Source organism: Lepisosteus oculatus, chromosome 19, assembly GCF_040954835.1.
Source record: "Lepisosteus oculatus isolate fLepOcu1 chromosome 19, fLepOcu1.hap2, whole genome shotgun sequence".
NCBI lineage: Eukaryota > Metazoa > Chordata > Actinopteri > Semionotiformes > Lepisosteidae > Lepisosteus > Lepisosteus oculatus.
In genome coordinates, this window is record NC_090714.1 from 562,601 (window position 1) to 580,488 (window position 17,888).

General features: G+C 41.9%; 3 protein-coding genes and 1 non-coding gene across 14 annotated transcripts in view; 1 reads left to right on the top strand and 3 right to left on the bottom strand.

Moving 5' to 3' along the window:
• The window catches only part of LOC102699240 (bifunctional apoptosis regulator), a 51,388-nt gene extending 50,129 nt beyond the window's left edge, over positions 1-1,259 (bottom strand). Inside the window, exon 1 of the mRNA XM_015359824.2 lies at positions 837-1,259. The gene's annotated coding sequence lies outside the window, so the exon portion shown is untranslated. The remainder of the gene's footprint in view (positions 1-836) is intronic.
• Positions 1,260-2,272: 1,013 nt separating this feature from the next.
• Positions 2,273-2,344, bottom strand: trnat-cgu (transfer RNA threonine (anticodon CGU)). The gene has a single exon. It is a non-coding gene; the product is annotated as a tRNA-Thr (tRNA).
• Positions 2,345-2,394: 50 nt separating this feature from the next.
• Positions 2,395-9,104, top strand: eri2 (ERI1 exoribonuclease family member 2). 10 transcript variants are annotated; one of them, XM_069180664.1, is made up of 11 exons: positions 3,217-3,300; positions 3,987-4,044; positions 4,284-4,351; positions 5,305-5,385; positions 5,578-5,705; positions 5,817-5,973; positions 6,552-6,652; positions 6,869-6,950; positions 7,133-7,221; positions 7,412-7,537; positions 8,320-8,412. In XM_069180664.1, the coding sequence occupies exons 2-11, from the start codon at positions 4,022-4,024 to the stop codon at positions 8,323-8,325; spliced, it is 861 nt and encodes a 286-aa protein (XP_069036765.1). In that variant the 5' UTR covers positions 3,217-3,300; positions 3,987-4,021; the 3' UTR covers positions 8,326-8,412. The 10 variants fall into 10 exon arrangements, with proteins under 10 accessions (XP_069036760.1, XP_069036758.1, XP_069036765.1 ...); XM_069180663.1 differs by having other exon boundaries at positions 7,412-8,023; positions 8,320-8,407; XM_069180659.1 differs by lacking the exon at positions 3,217-3,300 and adding an exon at positions 2,395-2,723 and having other exon boundaries at positions 7,412-9,104.
• A 696-nt stretch (positions 9,105-9,800) lies between these two features.
• acsm3 (acyl-CoA synthetase medium chain family member 3) lies at positions 9,801-17,887 on the bottom strand. Of its 2 annotated transcripts, XM_006636974.3 has the most exons (14): positions 17,796-17,887; positions 16,897-17,144; positions 15,575-15,785; positions 15,077-15,284; positions 14,735-14,878; positions 14,256-14,412; positions 13,981-14,060; positions 11,990-12,113; positions 11,830-11,910; positions 11,452-11,553; positions 11,241-11,368; positions 10,914-11,013; positions 10,560-10,679; positions 9,801-10,363 (listed from the first exon to the last, which is right to left on the bottom strand). In XM_006636974.3, exons 2-14 carry the CDS (start codon positions 17,119-17,121, stop codon positions 10,277-10,279), a joined length of 1,767 nt encoding a protein of 588 aa, XP_006637037.2. In that variant the 5' UTR covers positions 17,122-17,144; positions 17,796-17,887; the 3' UTR covers positions 9,801-10,276. The 2 variants fall into 2 exon arrangements, with proteins under 2 accessions (XP_006637037.2, XP_015215308.2); XM_015359822.2 differs by lacking the exons at positions 11,452-11,553; positions 11,830-11,910.
• Position 17,888: the final 1 nt, after the last annotated feature.

Here is a 17,888-nt window from a genome sequence, read left to right on the forward strand (position 1 = left end):
GCCCTTTCCCTCTCACCGGACCGGCTGACACGGTCCTATCTCCTACATGACTGTTGAAATGATTCGCGTATGTGACTTTAGGAAAACTGCGATCACGTTGGCTTTCATGAACTCTAAAGCCCCAGTTTTAAAGTCCTTAAAGTCAGCTAGTTATCGGTAACAGATGACTTCGTGACCTTACATATTTAGATCCCACGTGTGCTGCGACCCAACTCTCAAGCAACCTTCGTGAAAATATTTGCAGTCTGGTATGAACACGGACAAACCCAGTCCCGGCTCCATGTTGCAGTTTGCACTGAAAGAATAAAGTGCATTTTAACGCATGTATGCTTGTGCTACTGAAGTGGGGGAAAGGAATGACTAAATTGTAATCGACAGCTATCCTGATGATCCAGATAGAGTATTTATTAAACAACTAAACGTCTGGCTACATGTATACGCTTATATATAGAGAGAGAGAGAGGTGTCAGCTGTACACGTCCCCGGGTCCGGGCGTGTGTCGAGCCTCTCGCCCTGCCCGCCCGGCGCTCCCGGACACTCAGGTACGTCTGTGTCTGCCGCCCCGCAGAAACACGTCTACTGTCAGGAGAGGGGCGGCACGTCTGGCAAACTCCGTCTGGCGCGACGAGATAACGCCGCGCGTATGAACACTTCACGGTCTACAATTGTATGTGAAAAAATATATATTTGACATTATTTCTGTGCAATCCTAGAGCCCCTGTCAGTTTTCTCTCCACACCTGCATGCCACCATGTGAATCGGGAGACGTGCGTGTCAGACATTTCACGGCCTTCTAATGGGTAAAAACGTCACGTATTGAATCAGTTTGAACTTACCCTCGTTATTTCAAGACATTCTGCTGCTTATAAGGCGCACACGCCGCTTTTGTCCCGGTTTCCTTAAAGCTATAGACGCGATCCCAGCGGCTGTCTTGCCCGGCACTCCTGACTCACTGCATGTGAAGATCGCTCAGCCAGCTCTTCAGACAGCGCTTCACGGTCACGCCACGGGGCAAGAGGCCAGCTCGGGGGAATCCAGCAGAAAACAACGCGCTCACAGCTCGGAATCGCCGCACAGACATCCACGGACCCCCACGCTTCTGCCGCGGATCGGGCTCAGCGCTGCAGTCCGGCTGCTGCGGCTCAGTCCCGCACCGCCAGCGGCGGCTGCCGACTGGAAATCAGCCTTCAGGCTGCGGGCAGCGGCGGCAGGTCTCTGTTTCGCTGAGAGGGAAAAAAAAAGAGGAAAAAAAGTTGTGTTGCATGTGTCTCTGTATATGGAGTTGCACGGTTTTGACAAGCTTTATTTTCCTAGAAAACACCTCCAAATATAGAAACTGGGAAGGGGCATTCCTAGAAATCCAGCGGACGTCATAACCCCCCCCCCCGGCATGTCCCCAGTTTTCCGCAAGAGGGCGCTGTGGACATCTCAACTTAATCCACTTTCAAGACGTCTGGCTAGAAATTCAATCCGTGGTTTACTTCAATACTCCGCCTGCAAAGAAGAATAAATAGCTCCATAACTTTAAGATTTGTATTCGATTTTACAAATACAAGAAAAAAATACATTTCTCACGAAAAGAGTAATCTGGTATGGAGAGGGAATATTGATTAATTTATAGTTTGATTAAAATATGAAATTTGTACGTACATATACTCCTTGTATCTGATATACATTTCAGTTGCTCTATATTGTGCCTTAACACTAAAGTCAGATAGGAAAAAGAGATAGATAATACTTTATTAATCCCGTAGGGAAACTGATGAAAAAAAAAACGATTCGTATGTCTGAATTCTGTACAAAATCACTTGTAAATTTATTCGAATTTACGTAAAGGATAAAGGTAACAATTACAAAAGACGGCTTTGGAAGATCAGATGTTTAACTTTCAATACCATTTGGTGTCCTAAGATCGTTTTCAGGATCTCAATGACTCAATAAATAAGCTGTTCATTATGCTTTCTATATGCTGATATATATACATAAAAGTTTTAAATGGCAAAAGATATTTGGATATTAAGTTATTAATTTTATTTTAATTAGGTGTGCATTCACGTCACTTAAAAAGTATTGAAGCCACTGAAAATATTTAAAGCGGACACGATTTTAACTTCTCACCTATAACCACATAGTTTTCACTTTATACAACGTGTAGCTACAGAAGGAAACTAAATTATTGTTGTTTTTTTAATCTTTGAATACTGCTACAAAATACTATTGTATTTTTTTTTCTTTTGAATGAAAAAAGGCAAAAACAAGTCTTTCCCCGAACAGGCACGGACGGGGTTCGAACCCGCGATCTTCGGTTTACGAGACCGACGCCTTACCACTTGGCCACCGCGCCTGCGCTGTACCGCGGCTACCCCGGGCTGCCCTACTAGTGGGGGGAGGCCGCGCGCTCTGCCCGCCTGCGCCGCTTTCTGCTGAAGCGCAGTCGCCCCGGGCAGCCCTGGGCTGGGAGGGCAGGGCAGGACAGGGCAGGACAGGGCAGGAAGCGGTCAGGGCGGGTTTAGGGGGGCCGCTGACCAGTGCAGCTGTCCCACAGTGAAACGGGCGTACAGTCTGGGGAGGTCGCCCGTTTCCCGTGTCAGTGGTTCCCTGGTTGCGCAGCCCCGGGTCGGTCTCCCTCTCGGCTGGGTTCGGGAGGCGGGCTGGCAGGTGAAAGAGACGGAGGAAGAAACAAGGCGCCGTTTTTAACACCGAACCCGCATCCAGTACAGCAGGTATTACAGAAGCACGGCTGAATCATGTACAGTGAAGCAGCTTGATAAGCAGAGGTTTAAAACCGGTTCCTTCAGAAACTTTCAGAAGCAGGCAGCTGGTCATATTTAAAAAAGGTGAAATAAAATAAAGTCACACTGTCCAGGCAGATAAACCAAAGGTGCGAGTGTCTTCACGGCAGGCACACGCAGTAACAGTCAACTGTGGCCGAGACCTCCGGGCAGGAGTGACAGGCGGACAGGCTGTCCTCGCCACCTCGTCATTACTCTTACTGTTCTCGTACTTTCGACATGCCACATGCCGTCTTTCTGCCCCTGGCCGGGGCAATTCGCCTCGCCACACGAGCCGCTGACTCGTATCAGCAGCCCCGCACGAGCCGCTCCGCGTGCGCCTCGCACCTCCGGCCGGGCGGGGGCGCCAGCCGCCTCCGCGAGCGCAGGCAGGCTGTGCGCAGGCGCCGCCACGGGTCGCCGAAAGGGAAGTGACGTAGCGCAGGGTGAGATTCAAATCTGTGCGTCGCTGCGAGCGGGGAAGCATATGAGGAACCCTGTAAGAATCACTTTTCAAAAGTTGCGAAAGGTTAGGCGTTTTTAACCACGTGTTTGAGAGGTTTCGTTTTAGGTGAACGTCAGACTGGAGCTTACGCTTGCATGACGTTTGTCTTTATCCCAGTTCTTTCTTTATGAGTGAGAATATTCTTTTGCTGTCTTTAATAATATACCATGGGGTCCCATGCACTTAAACTTTTAGCTGGACGATGAGTTGAGTTGAGTCTGATTGAACGGAAAATAAATCCGTGTGTCGCATTTATAGGCCACATTGTAAGTTGCTTCCCTACGCGAGAACGTTGTGCCAGTTGCGAGGACAGGAATACTGAATATCGTCATTGAGGGTAATGCGTACTGGCATTGCAGGCGTTGTATATCCAGCACAACAGCCGTACGAGGTATTTAATTCACTGGACAAAATATTTTAAGTAGATGGCAAACATAAAACAACGTCCCCCTTCATCTAGATAGATAAGACTTTGTTGATCCCGAAGGGAAATTGATCAAGTCTTTCGCCATCATTAGTAGGATAGTCATTAAACTTTGACAATGTAGGTGACGTGGTGTTTCACTTTACAAGCCTGGTAGACTTGTTTTAAACCAACCGGGTACATGGTTTCAGTGTGCAATTCCATTAGATTGTTTCTAAAAAAGGCTCCCTGTCAAAGGAGCAATGCGCATTTCAGTCTGCGTTCTCTGACGGTCGTGTCTTCACAGGTCTGCAGGGTCCGTAAGACGGACAGGAGGGTGCCATGGCAACAAAGCTGCTGGCCAAGTACGAAGTCCCCGATTTCCGTAGTCACTGGTTTGCTCTGCACACATGACCCGTAATAATGTTCATTGTTATGACTGCACCCCTAAAGCTCTTTATGGCCAAAGTTTGTGTTTAGTGTTGAGTAAGATAAAGGATGTACCAGAAGAAAACTAACCCAGTGAAGACTGTAACGCTTTTCTTTTATTTTAAACTTTAATGTAAGTTTATTTTTGTTGTTTATGTTTATTTTTTCGTTGCAGAAAACTTGGGCTAATAAGAAAACGCAGTCAACCATCCAGCAATGGCGCCCAAAGAAGACCAGGCGCAAGTACGTGATCGCTGTAATCACACGTTTCTTTAATGATTCAATACATTAGTTATTTAATTCTTTTTTTCAGTGGCATCACTACCTAAAAAGCTCTAAATAACATACCGTAGTAAAAACCTCTCTTCTTTGTATTTGTTTTCTGTGTTCCTCCACCTTTGTAGCAGCCGCATGGTGAATCCCTCTCTGCACGGAGCCCAGGTGCTGAGTGGCTCAAGTCGAAGCTGCCTAGCCTGTCTTTAAAATACTTCTGGACACAGTTTTAGACCCCATAAACCGGGGTTGAGTTACAGTTTAAACCCCTTTTCAATATTTTCAAAGTTTTCAGTAGCAGCAGCAATTCATGTAATATCAGTCTGAATTAAATTACATCTTTGCTGCCTGTTTTACACATTTGTATTGCATTACCTTTTAAGTTACGTATGATACAGTAAATCTGTTCTCTAAATCCGACACAAATACTACACCTGCTACATTACATTATCATGTGTTAATAACATTGTTTATCACCTCACAGTCAAAGTACACCCATCACTGACAACACTTACACCCGTTATGAGTGTTTAAGGATGATGGTATATTGGCTTGTAAAGGAATGATGCACATGGCATCACCAATATGAATTATTTTCGGGAATATGCTGAGTTGTTCATGTCATAGAGGGAGGTAGCATTGTAAAAAAAATAATAGCATGTTTTTCTGACTTATTTTCTTCTGTGATGAAAATTGACTGCATTTTATAGCCAAGAACGCCTTTTGAAAAGAAGCTTTACAAAGATGGTTTGTATTAGAAAGTCAAAAGATAAAAAAAAACAGCTGGTTGTTATGTATTGTATTTGGATCATATCTAAAAAGTAAGAAATTCTTATGCATGAAATATTTCTGTGGATAATGTTATTTATATTTAAGATAATATTTTGTAGGAAACATTCATCAACCCTATTTTCTCTTTGTAGAGCAGTTTTTTTCATACCTGGTAGTCATTGACTTTGAATCCACTTGTTGGAGAGACAAAAATCACTGCAGCCCGGAAATAAGTAAGTTTTTTTTTTTAATAAGATCAGTTACAACACCCTGTAAGGCAACGTGAGCTTTACTAAAACTAGCTATTCATTTGAAATGGATGATGTATTGTTGACGTTAAAAATTATAATTGTTTTTAAACATTATAGGATAAAAAAACAATATTGTAAATCTTGATTTAATAAAATGTGTTTGTGTACGATCAGTTGAATTCCCTGCTGTACTACTGAACACATCCAATGGAAGGATCGATTCCGAGTTTCATACTTACGTGCAACCACAGGAACACCCTACGCTGTCTGAGTTTTGCACTGAGTTAACCGGTATCAGGCAGGTAAGCTGAACTCTTTTGCTTACAATACTGTTGTTTCAAGTCATTCTTCACAAGCAGTTGTGCTTCCATTCTTTGTCCAGAGTTTGTGATGTCATGTGCTCTTTTCATCAGAGCCAGGTGGAGGCTGGAGTTCCTCTGAAGATCTGCTTGTCTCAGTTTAACAAATGGCTTCAGACACTGCAGCAGGAGGAGAACATTGTGTTTGTGAACGACTTGGTCAGACCGAGCGACTCTGTTGCTAACCCATGCACTTTTGTTACCTGGTCAGGTGGGATATAGTGTATTCTGTTACTGATGAGTAATGTGTAGCCTGATTTCTGTTTCCTTAAAAACTCATAGTATATTAAAATATATCAGATATATCAAAAGATACAGTATATACAAATAATGGGGATGAATGTAAAATACTTCTCACTGTCTCATAATGCTAAAAAGCAGAACCAGTCTGAGTCTGAATGGACCCCTAGTACTGTACTTTTGTGTTGATAGTGTCACTTCAGGCCATGTAAAGACAGTTCAGTAACAGCCAGCTGTTTTTTTTATCCTGATTTCACCATCAGCAATGCATAGCTAACTTGAGCTGCTGAATTTGGCGTATATATGAATCTTTCAAATTTGAAATATTTTAAGACATGTGTAGTGCTTGTAATTGAGGCAAATGAGAATGTTATAGGTGTAATAGAACTGCAAGTATACAGTGTTTAGGTATTATTATACTTTGCAGTGCAGTGAAACAGTGGAAATATTCAGTCTTATAATTAATAGCTACTTCTTTTTCTTAAAACCTGAAAGTCACAGGCCTTGTTGTTACAACACCATATTGTTCCTATATCTGTCTATGCGTAGACTGGGACCTGGGTGTTTGTCTGCAGTATGAGTGCAAAAGGAAACAGCTCCACAGACCTGACGCCTTAAACAGCTGGATTGATCTCAGGGCGATGTACAAGGTACTGCTTCTCTACAGATCAGATTTGTAAGGTTTATGCCTTTACAATAGATACGTTTAATTTCTTCCAAAACAAACTTAATAGTTTATGTGCTTGTAGGAACACTGCCACTTTTCGATTTACATCAATTCGGGAACAATATAATGGTTGTGGATTTGTCTATGATTATACAGACAGGAAAATAATTGTTTTCCTCCCTTTTTATGTTCCGTTTAGAGTTTTTATAATCGAAAACCAAAAGGACTGACTGGGGCCTTACAGGACCTTGGGATTAAATTTTCAGGAAGAGAGCATTCAGGTACAGCACATATTTTCTCTACACATATAATGTGGTTTTATTCAATATGTTAAACATGCCAATGAACATCATGTACTTTCAGTTATCTTTTGGGCTTCTGCAAGTTTAATTTTGACACTTTCGAATAGCTACTCTGTCCATAGCCCAGCAGAACTGCCATGATTATTTAAGCATATCTTCAGGTTTGGATGATGCCCGGAATACAGCACATCTTGCATGGAGAATGATCACAGATGGGTGTGTGATGAAAATCACAAAGTGTCTGGAAAGGGTGAGTAGGTTTTGTTTAGTTTAAAGAGGCTGTAGAATGGTTTTCCTGTTCCTTTTGTGAGCTTAATTTCCATCGGTAAAAAGTCTCTGATGCCGCATAAGTGAAGAAGACATTTTAAAAAACTAAATTGTACTGTTACAGCAGGCACTTCCAAAGACACATGATAAATTCCAATGTGTGGGTTTCCCAGGTAAAACCTGATCCAGGCAACAGACGTGCCAACAGTGAGGCTGCTAGAGACAACCATCATGGAAATTGTGTTGCCAGAGGTGAAAATAATACAGAAGACAGACAAACTAAGAGCGTCCTGGAGCAGGTGAAACTGGACCACGTTCAAAGAAAACAGTCTTCAAAGAACAAGGAGGTTCTCGGACTGCGTTCAAATAACGAAAACCATCTCTGTCAGAGCTTGGTGTACCCGAAGACTCTGTTTCATGGGCTAATGCCTTGCGTAGCTCAAGAAAACCCCCCAGTACCAAAAAGCATCTCTTCTGGAACATTAATGACTATTAATAGTCCAACAGTGCTCAGTACTAACCAGGTGTTAGTCTCAACTATGGTAGACTGTGTTACAGATGTATCTGATCTAGACTCATACATTGCTACTGACAGTGAGACTGTGCTTGGAGAATGGGAAGGCAACATGGTCATACCTGCAGTGGACGAGGGCCGGTCTTACGATTCTGTTGTTCTGGAAGACCCTGAAAAAACTGACTCTGTGAGGAGTCCTAACTGGACTTTTTCACAAAAATTCCAGCAGCAGGAGGATGGCGTCTTGACAAATTCAAAGACGTCAAATGAGGTTTTGTTTCAACGTCCCAACCCTGCAGTACGGTCTACTGCAAATGTATCAGTTTGCCCTTCAAATAGGACTACATGTAGGGTTCCAAATTTTTCCAGCCCTGCCATTAGACCTGCAAAAGGTGCTAAGCAAACATCTCTTTCAAGCATGTCATTCTTTACAAAACCCCAGAAAGGCAGCAGGTGTTCTAATAGTACACTAACCTATTCAAGACTCGGTGTGAACAAATCTGACAGTTCTCTTACAGTCTACAAAAATCCAGTTTGCCCCAGTAATTCCAGCTTGTCCTCGAACAGGTCTGATGCTGGCTCTGCTCCCCCTCCTGTCCTGGCCTCACTCGTCAGCGGGAGCAGTAGCGGGAAAGTCACGCCTCCGCTGTGCGGCTGTGGCCGCAGAAGCAAGCGGCTCAGAGTCTCCAACGGCGGGCCAAATCACGGCAGAGCCTTCTACCGCTGCCCGGCTGGACCAACAGTCTCGGGACGCAACGGGAATTGTGGTTTTTTCAAGTGGGAGGCGGCACTGGGCAAAGGGAAACCCGCTGCAGCCGCCTGGTCTCGGAGCTGGGACTGTAGAGACCGCTCCACTTCGTCCGAGCAGAGTTTTGCTGGTGGGGGTTCAGATTCTGCTCAACACAGAAGTCTGAGACCCTCTTTAAGGACTTAGTCAATAGCAGCTGTGTAATTCCCATCTTGATTTTATTAATAGGCTGGAAAGGTAAATTTGTCATTACCATTGTTATCTCTTAAAGATATATGTAGGTTTTTGCTTGTACTTGAATACAAGTTTGACACTAAACCTACAATTGTTTAAGATGTATTAACAGGGTACTTCTATATTTTTATTTGGTGGTGCTATTACATATTACATGCTTTTAACCAGTTTGTCAAACATACTGATTTTTATATTGCTTTTTTATTTATTACTGCATCATGGTGTACTTCTGAAAGCATTCTGCACAAATGATTGAAAGTGACTATTTATGCGTCCTGTACGTAGTTGCAAGTGCACTATGGGAATACTGTTGACCTCATCTCTTATTGTCTACACATACAATTTTTTAATTAAAATTAATATAAGGAAATGTATGCTGGTGTTATTTTAGTCATCCAGGTGGGGCTGCACACTGGTGATGGGGGGAGTCTCCATTAGCTGTAAAGCGCTTTGAGTGGAGGGTCTAGAAAAGCGCTATATAAGTGTAAGGATTCTTACTATGCTTGATAGTTAGTATGAGGTTCTTGTGGTAATATGCAGTGTTTCTTTTTCGCCAAACGTAATTTTGCATTACAGCCAAACAGCTCAAATGTGTCATCGGCCCAGAGGTCATTGTTCCAGAAGTTTTGTTAATTCAGGTGCTGTTTTGCAAACCTGAGCCTTGCAGTAATGTTCTTTTTGGAGAGAAGGGGTATTCTTCTCAAAAGCCATTCTTTTCCTACTCTAACATTGACCATATTGACAGAGGCCTGTAGATACCTGAATACAGCTCTCCAGCTATTCAACCTTCAGACTAATTTGATGACAGTTCTTGATGGTATATAATGAATCTCTCATCACTCAGTTGGGTAGAATACATCAGTTGTGGATCTCATCCTATATGTAGTCATTGATGGTGAATAACATTGTTTATATTTTGTTCCATAACTGGGGTTTAGAATGTTTTTTTCCCCCCTGTTTACAGTTATTACGTTTAATTTAAAAACGTCACATTTAATCACAGTTGGGTTACACTTTAATTTATAGTGCTAAATCAGTTACTTAAATAACCATACTGTAAATGGAGTTTGATTTTGCCGAGGGGAAGTGTCTTTTATTAGATCCTTCTCAGTCCAAGCATTAAGACTCAGAAAATTTAATTATATATCACTCAGCTAGAGTAAATATTTCAAAGCATAATTTTACAAAATCAGTTGTAGGAGCTTACTTTAAATAGTCTCCTTAAGTACAGACACTTACCGTATTTAAAAAGCTTTTAGAGTAGGATTAGAATACAAATATAGATACTAAAATCTGTAGAACGGAGTAAATATATAAATTCAACAGACTGATGATTGAGCAAAAGTTCAATTTACTCTCGCTCATTTTTAAAATCTATGTATTTTCACAATTCCTAATTACGTTGTATTTCTGCATATGATGGCATTAGGAAAATAGGCATTTCTGCAACATCTTCTTTCTGTCTTCATGTATGTACAGTATATGACATTTAATGTGCATTTGATCTTTTCAGATGACAGTACTGGCAGATGTACACTCGGTTTAACTGTGTCCCCATTCCTTGTTCCGCAGCTCAAGCCTTCGAATTTTACCGCTGACCGTCTTCGGCAGCTGCTCCACAAATTCAATCTTAGAAAAGAAAGCAGAAGTTAGTGTACGCCAAAATAATTTGCTTCAGAAACGCAGCTCCTGGTATGTGAAGCTACAGATCAGTTATGACTTGATATAGTTTACATCACAAGCCAAAAACTTTGGCTAAACTTGAAACTTTTACGATGACCACAATAACTGAAAACCTTAAAAATTAGAAAACCTATGAACTTACCTTGCGTGGATATTTATACGGAGCTGTAACTTGCTTTACGTGTTTCTGCAATTCTGCAGCCAGTTGTTGTTTATCATGCGCTGCGTATTCAGGAGTCAGAACAACAAAGGCCTTTACAACCTACAAAAAGTATACTCACATTATGGACTGCTCTGTACACTTCTCACCCTGCTCATTCTTTCAGTTCAGTGTTCGCTATACACTGTCCTACGCACGTACTGTAAGAGGGAATGACCTTTTCCAGAAAGGGTTGCAATAAAACGGTTTCGGCCACCTGCACAAGTCTCGGTTTCATTTACTAGATTTTCTCTTATGGTTTTTCATTCATCAAGAAAATCCCAAGTTACACCATACCTCTCCTCTCACTGGATCAGGGCTGCTTACCACAGCCGATTCTGCCACGGCTTCGTGCTCAGCCAGAGCGTTTTCTACTTCGAAAGGACCAATTCTGTATCTGAAAAACACAACAATACGATTCTGAAGCCGAACTGACTGGCAAGTCTGCAGGTTCACATGTCCAGGCCGTCTCCTCACGCCTTATGCAAGTCTGCAAAATAATGCAAGTCTGATTATATTCCACTGAAATGGAAATTTTTTCACAGAGCTCTGCTGCTTTGGCTGTGTAATATTACAACTATGTTGTGGGGTCACGGGACGTGTGTATTGAAGTGATCTGATTACCCTGCAGACAAAATGACATCATCTGCTCTCCCAAAAAACCAGAGGTAGCCATCCTCATCCATGAGGCCTCGGTCTCCAGTCAGATAGAAATCTCCTCTGTAGCACAGCGCTGTGCTCACTGCATCATCCTGTTCATGTAGTTTCAAATCACAAAATTAATTTACTGCAGTGTGCAAAGATATATTGAAATTAATAAAATAAAACACTTTACAGTGTATCCTGAAAAAAGGCAGAATGGCTTCTGGGGTTTCACTTTGATTGCAATGTTTCCTTCTGTACCTCGTGGAACAATATTACCCATCTCGTCTACAACCTAAAAACACAAACCCAAGTAAATATGTGTTAGATTGCTACCACAGAAAATACATCACTTTTCTATACTTGAGCTCACCGTCTGCACATCCAAATGTAAAATACAGTGGCTAGAATAATGTGGCAAGGTATTCAAAACCTCTTCTGTCTTTGAAATGAGGAGTAGGGATGCACATATTTTACCATATAAAGTAGTTGGTTATAATGTTGTTTATTGGTGCATCATTATAAGTTTCCACAACAGAATTGTACAAGACAGACTTACAGGAACATTTACCTGAACGTTGTAGGCTGGTGATGGTTTCCCTAAAGACCCTGGTTTGATTTTCATCCCTTTAAAAGTCCCAGCAATCAACACCTAAAACACATCATTTTAGCCATTTGTGAATATGATTGTATAGCTAAGTCATGTACTATAACTGTCCAGAGCAACACACCGTTTCTGTTTGTCCATATCCTTCATAGATGTCAAGTCCAGTGTGGTCCTTCCACTTCTCCAGCAAGTCCGGATTGACAGGTTCTCCGGCACACACGCAGTGCTTCAGGTACGGAAAGCGATACCTGCGCAGTGGGATACAATAGAGATCTGTTTGACCTCAATAATCCAGGCTGGCTTCCTCCGTTGCCTAAGTGTCTGGTCTGCAAATACATGGCATGTGGCATTTTAAAATATTTAAACTGGAACAGTTGGCTTTACAGAGTGATCTCCTAAAGAGAAAGATGCAGTCTCTTAAATGGTCAACCGTGGTGCAAAATGAAGTAAACCCCCTTAAGATATTGTAGTTCAACATAATCTTCATCTTCATCTTCATCTCACCAAGTCCTAATCGTAATTAAAACTAATCTCATTAGACAGCACACAGAATTTTATTTTATTTAAAACATATCAAGCAGCATCCACTCTTTGTGCACCCTTTAGTTTTACCACCTCAATTAACAGGGTGTGTAGAATCAGGAGCACCAGCACGTGTAGCCGATTCAGAAACTTTGTCCGTTTGGTCTGAAACACTTAGGCTGGTTGTAACGCAGCCGAGAAAAGTCATTTCTAAACAATAAGAAGTCCATCATTCCACAGTGAGAAGGAATCTACAAGTGGAAAAATGGTAAGACCAAAGACCTTTGCCAGTCTAACCAGCAGTGGCTGTCGTACTAAATTCTCTCCAAGATCTGACTGTATGATACTGCTAGAAGTCTCAGAGAACCCCAGGGTTATATGCAGGGGTCTTCAGGCCTCCCTCGATATGGTAAATGTCAGAGTTCACGAGTCCACCATCAGGGAAAGATCGACTGAGAGGGAAACCCCTGCTCTCCAAGAAGAGCAGTGCAGCATGTCCCAAGTGTGCAAAACAGTGCTTGAATAAAAACAAGATGTCTGGAAGAATGTGCTCTGGACAGATTAGTCAAAAGTTATTTGGTCATCATGCACAATGTCATGTCAGGCGAAAACCAAACACTGTCTCTGACCAGAAGAGCCTCATACCACAACCATTAAGGACGGGGTGAGAGTTTGAGCCTCCTGTGTTCAGGACCTGGATGTCTCGCTGTCATTCAGAGTATTCTAGATGGAAATCTGAGACCATCTGCCTGACAGCTAGAGCAGAACCAAAAGTAGTCATGCAACAGGACAGGGATCCAAAACACACAAGCAAATGTAGGACGTACTGTAATGTCTCAAAAGGATTAAATTGAGGATTTTGGAATGGCCAAGTCAAAGTCCAGACCTAAATACCATAGAGAGGCTGCACTGGGACCTAAAGAGAGCTGTGCATGCAAGAAAGTTCTCAAACATCACCCAGCTGAAACAGTTCTGTAAGGAAGAGTGGGCTAGAATTCCTCCCAGGCGATGTGAGAGACTGGCAAACTTACAGGAAATGTGTAACTCAAGTGACTGCTGATAAAGGGGGTGCCTCTAGTTACTTGGCTGAGTTTTTAAAATGATGAATTTCTGCGTGTCATTTGTCCAATAAGGATATTTCTATCTACTATTAGGACTTTGCGAGAACTACAGTATGTGAAGATCAGATGTCTAAATATGTCGAAATCTTAAGGGTTGGACTTTTCCACCACACTGTGTTGTGCAGCATTACAAGCTAAAAAAGCATTGTCTGTGATAGAGAAGCATGGGACAACACAACTAAACACTAGTAATATTATTGATACACAAAAAAATATATGGACTGGATGAAACTGAATTTCACTCTTGGGTATAAAGGTGGTATTTGAAGCTCATCAGATGCTTCACTATTAAGATAGTGTATTTCTGATTTTCAAAAACCGCACAGCATATAAGACCACAATAGTGGAATCTTGCGATAAACTAAAAGCTGTCTTTGCAGGACACTTTTTCTTACAATGTATGTGTGGATTCAGATTTTAAAGAAAAATGTTTATCACCCCCAAAAAATCACATAAACAGACGTTACTTTACCTTGAAATGTCTTCTTGCATCAGCATTCTATATGCAGTAGGAGCACTGCAGAACGCTGATATAGGATACTTCGACAAGGTCTGGAAATGCAGTTAACAAAGTCACAAAGATGATAATATTACAACTGTTAGTTTTACGCAAACTAAGTTATAATGACAGTAGTACTACTTTCTTTCCGCTATCTCTGGGGCTGTTGTGACTCAAAGTAACCTGTTTCACTGAAACAGGAAGTGAAGAGCGCGGGCAGTTTGGAATACCCCCCCAGCGAGACTCACCTCCAGTACAGTTCTGGGATGAAACTGAGCCATGCGGTGCACAAACACGCAGGCGCCCTGCGTCCAGGGGGCGAAGACGCTGCTCCACGCAGACTTCGCCCAGCCCGTGTCTGAAGTGTTCCACAGCACATCCTCCTCGGTCAGGTCGAGCCAAAACCTCCCCCCAGCAGCAAGATGACGGTTAGTGGGTTTTATTTAGAAGAGTACTTAAGAGTTGTGAAAAACATCCTTCTGTTTTCTGGAATTCATTTATTTATAGCAAATATGATTTTGTTCTGTGGAATGTTTTTACATTCCACAATGATTTTTGGAACAGTTTTAAAGCAAGACACATGATCCCAACTGTGACTCATTCTGTTAAATTATGTTTTTGGTTCCAGTTTCATTAGAGTACATTGGTATTCATCTGCAGAGCAGTAAACAGTTTTTTTTCCAATTCCTTCAAAACATTTAAGTGGTCTTTCCGTGTTGCATCATACCTGCCGTTGACTGCAAGTCCAATTCCATAGCTGCAGTGGGTGTGTTGTGTCATTTTCGGAGAGCCCGTGGTGCCGCTTGTGAAGAATATGGTCATGGGATCATCACTTCTTGTCTGCATGCAGGTGTGTTCGCTTGAAACAGTCCTTCAGGGCACAGTACATAGGCAGGATTACTCATGTCCATGTGCTGAACAGCAGCAGCAACGGCAAAAACCAATATAAACATATTCTCTCGGATGCATTAACATGACCATCAGTTAGAACAACGGGACAGGATATACCATGGCTACTGTGTTTGTTTTTAGTTCTAATATGAAACAGAAAAGATTTAAGATGTTTTACTTAGAGAGCTCCGTGAGATTCATCCACCCATCTTGCTTCTTGTTCGACACAAGAAGCTTAGCTTTCAGCCAGGAACATTCGGGGGAAATGGCGTCGATCACTGGAGCCAGGGACTCATCCGTAATGATGCACTTGGCTTGGGACACACGGAGTCTCTGAAGAATATCTCGAGCTGTCAGCTGGGAGGTTCCAGGTATCAGGACTGTACCTATGCGAGAAGGAATTTAGCTCACAAGCGAGAAGTGTCAATGTGCTTGTTAAACATTCATGGTTAATGCTACAAAGATCACATAATTATATTTAGTGAGGGCTCATAGATCAGAGGAATACAAATGTATAAAACTCTCCAAGGAGAGAATAAATAGTGACCATTTTGGAGTGTTCTCTTTTTAAGGGGGAATGCAGTTAAGCTTTACGTTTGAGTGAATTTCTTACACATGCATGCAGGTTCAAAATGTCTGTCATGAGTCAGTTCCCACCTCCACTATAGCTACCGACCTGTTCTCATACACGCCACATTCACAAGCCACCATTCTGGGAGTCTGGGCAAAATCAAAAGCACTCGGTCTCCTCTTTGAAGATCGCAAGGGCCTGACAGAACATTGGCTGTTCTTCTGGAATGGAGGGCCAGCTCTTCAAAGGTCCATCTTATCTGATCTCCGCCGTCATTCACCCACCAGAAGGCCGGGCTCTCTGCTCTGCCTCCGAGCTGGAACAGGAGCAGACTGTTAAAGACCCTGCCAGCAGTTGGCTTGTAAAACAAGATTACTACTGGAATCATACATGCTGTATGTTTAGAAGCTAACTTCCACCAAAACTCTTGCTATACAAATCACCAAAATGTCTCCCCGTCTTTTAATGTAAATTCAGTTTAATTTTGTTTAGCTTAAATGGAAATCTTTCCATTTAGAAGTAAAGTTTATACATATCCTGAATGTGGGACAGATTATAAACTCAGCTGGAAAATAATTGTGTGTATTACAACAGATACTGTAAATGATTGCATTTTGCAGATACTGCAAACTAAAAACAGCAAAGAAAACTCAAAGTATAATTTTACCTTGCTATATGTTAATTCAAAAATGCAAGAAGTGCACTGATGACAATCAGTTTCAGCTGCTTCGTAAATAAGTCGCTCTGATGGTCAAATCACATGGCAGCATTCGATGCGTAAACACAGAGCAACTTGACATAGATTTGTAAACTGCGTTTTACCTTGATCTAAATATTTTTTGCTGTTTGCTATACTATACCACTCAAATGCAATTAACAATTTTATAGGGCAACAGTTTTATAGTGCAGTTAATTTTAATACTGCACTATAGTCTAGTGAAACAATGGAAAATGTCAGCGTGCACAATAAAAATGACAAAAAATGTGATCAGCGTCTAGAAACATCACACCACTATTTACAGTACATCAAAAAAATGGTAATATTCGACATTTTAAAAAATTGCCTATTTTTTAATCTGATACTGCATGAATATATTTGAGAACTGTATGTAAAGTGTCAATCTGTTACGAAAATAATTTCATTTCTGAATCCCAGAGCCCGACCTTCTCTCGTTAGCCCTTTGAGGCTCTATAGAGTGTGCTTTTCACTCACGCCTCCCAGATGGACACTGGGGTCTGCTTGTAACATCCCGTGAAGTGACTGAATGTTTTATTACCAAAAATTACTGAATTACTCTTGCAGAAAAGGCAATCAATACTTGAAAACTTAAGATCGGCCACACCATGGCCTCGTTTAACAAAGACTCAAATCATACGTTATATAAAAATGTAATCATGTTCACAGGAACATTGTTGTCTCAATAAACCTTTTCCTTCTCTGCCCATTTGTCAATAACATCCTTCGCGAAGTTGAAATGCTCGGGGACTTGAGGATTGTGGATCTTCCTCAAGCTTTCATAGTCTTCGAAGTTTCTGGGGACAGACGAGAGGTGCCCGCGGCGCTGATGGCGTGTCCCCACAAGGGCCAAGATGGAGCGACACCCTCTTCCAGGACCTTTCAGCACTTTTAGGGAAAATGCTACCTTAGCCATGACGCAAATGAGAGTTGCGCTCCCTAAAAATAAGAATAAGAAATCCTGAAGCATCGAGGTGTGGGAAATCGGTAACATGTTGCAGATGCATATGGTCACATTTGCATTAATGTTTCATTTTCTAGACTGTTATTTCGCAAGACGGAGACCACTAATTTTGCTGCCTGACAGGATTGGACAGCTGCAGCCGCGTACCAGTTTGAGATTATCTTGTCACGTGAAAGGAATCCATATACACCCAGTCTAGTTTATTTTCGTGTCAGAAATCATTCGCAATGTCAGATTACCGAGCAAAATAACATCCCCACAAAAACTATAGCTATGACCTCTGCTAGGTTTAAATATGCGAGACACTATTGCTTTCTGCGTTTAGAAAATGTAAACACGAAATGCAGAATATGAGCATGTAACGTCACAAACCACAAGGGCTTCACGATATAAAATATTGATGGAAAGAACATCCCTTTAATGCTTCGGTGTCGGTTATTGACTGGGTTTATTCAATCACAACCGATTGTGTTTGGAAAACCAGTCATTAACTTGGTTGCACGGACAGTGTGAGTAAACGATTCCCAGTGGGTTTCAGCTTCAAAACACGTTAATGGTCATGTTGTCTTTGTCTAAATGTGAGTTTTCTCTGCGTCTGAATGAACGTTTAATGTGATTCAACCTACAGCAGAAGGTGACACTTCTCAGTCCTGTGAACTAACTTCTCTCCAGAGGGATGTCGAGTTGTTGACCACCCAACTCCTGCGCAGTTATCAGGC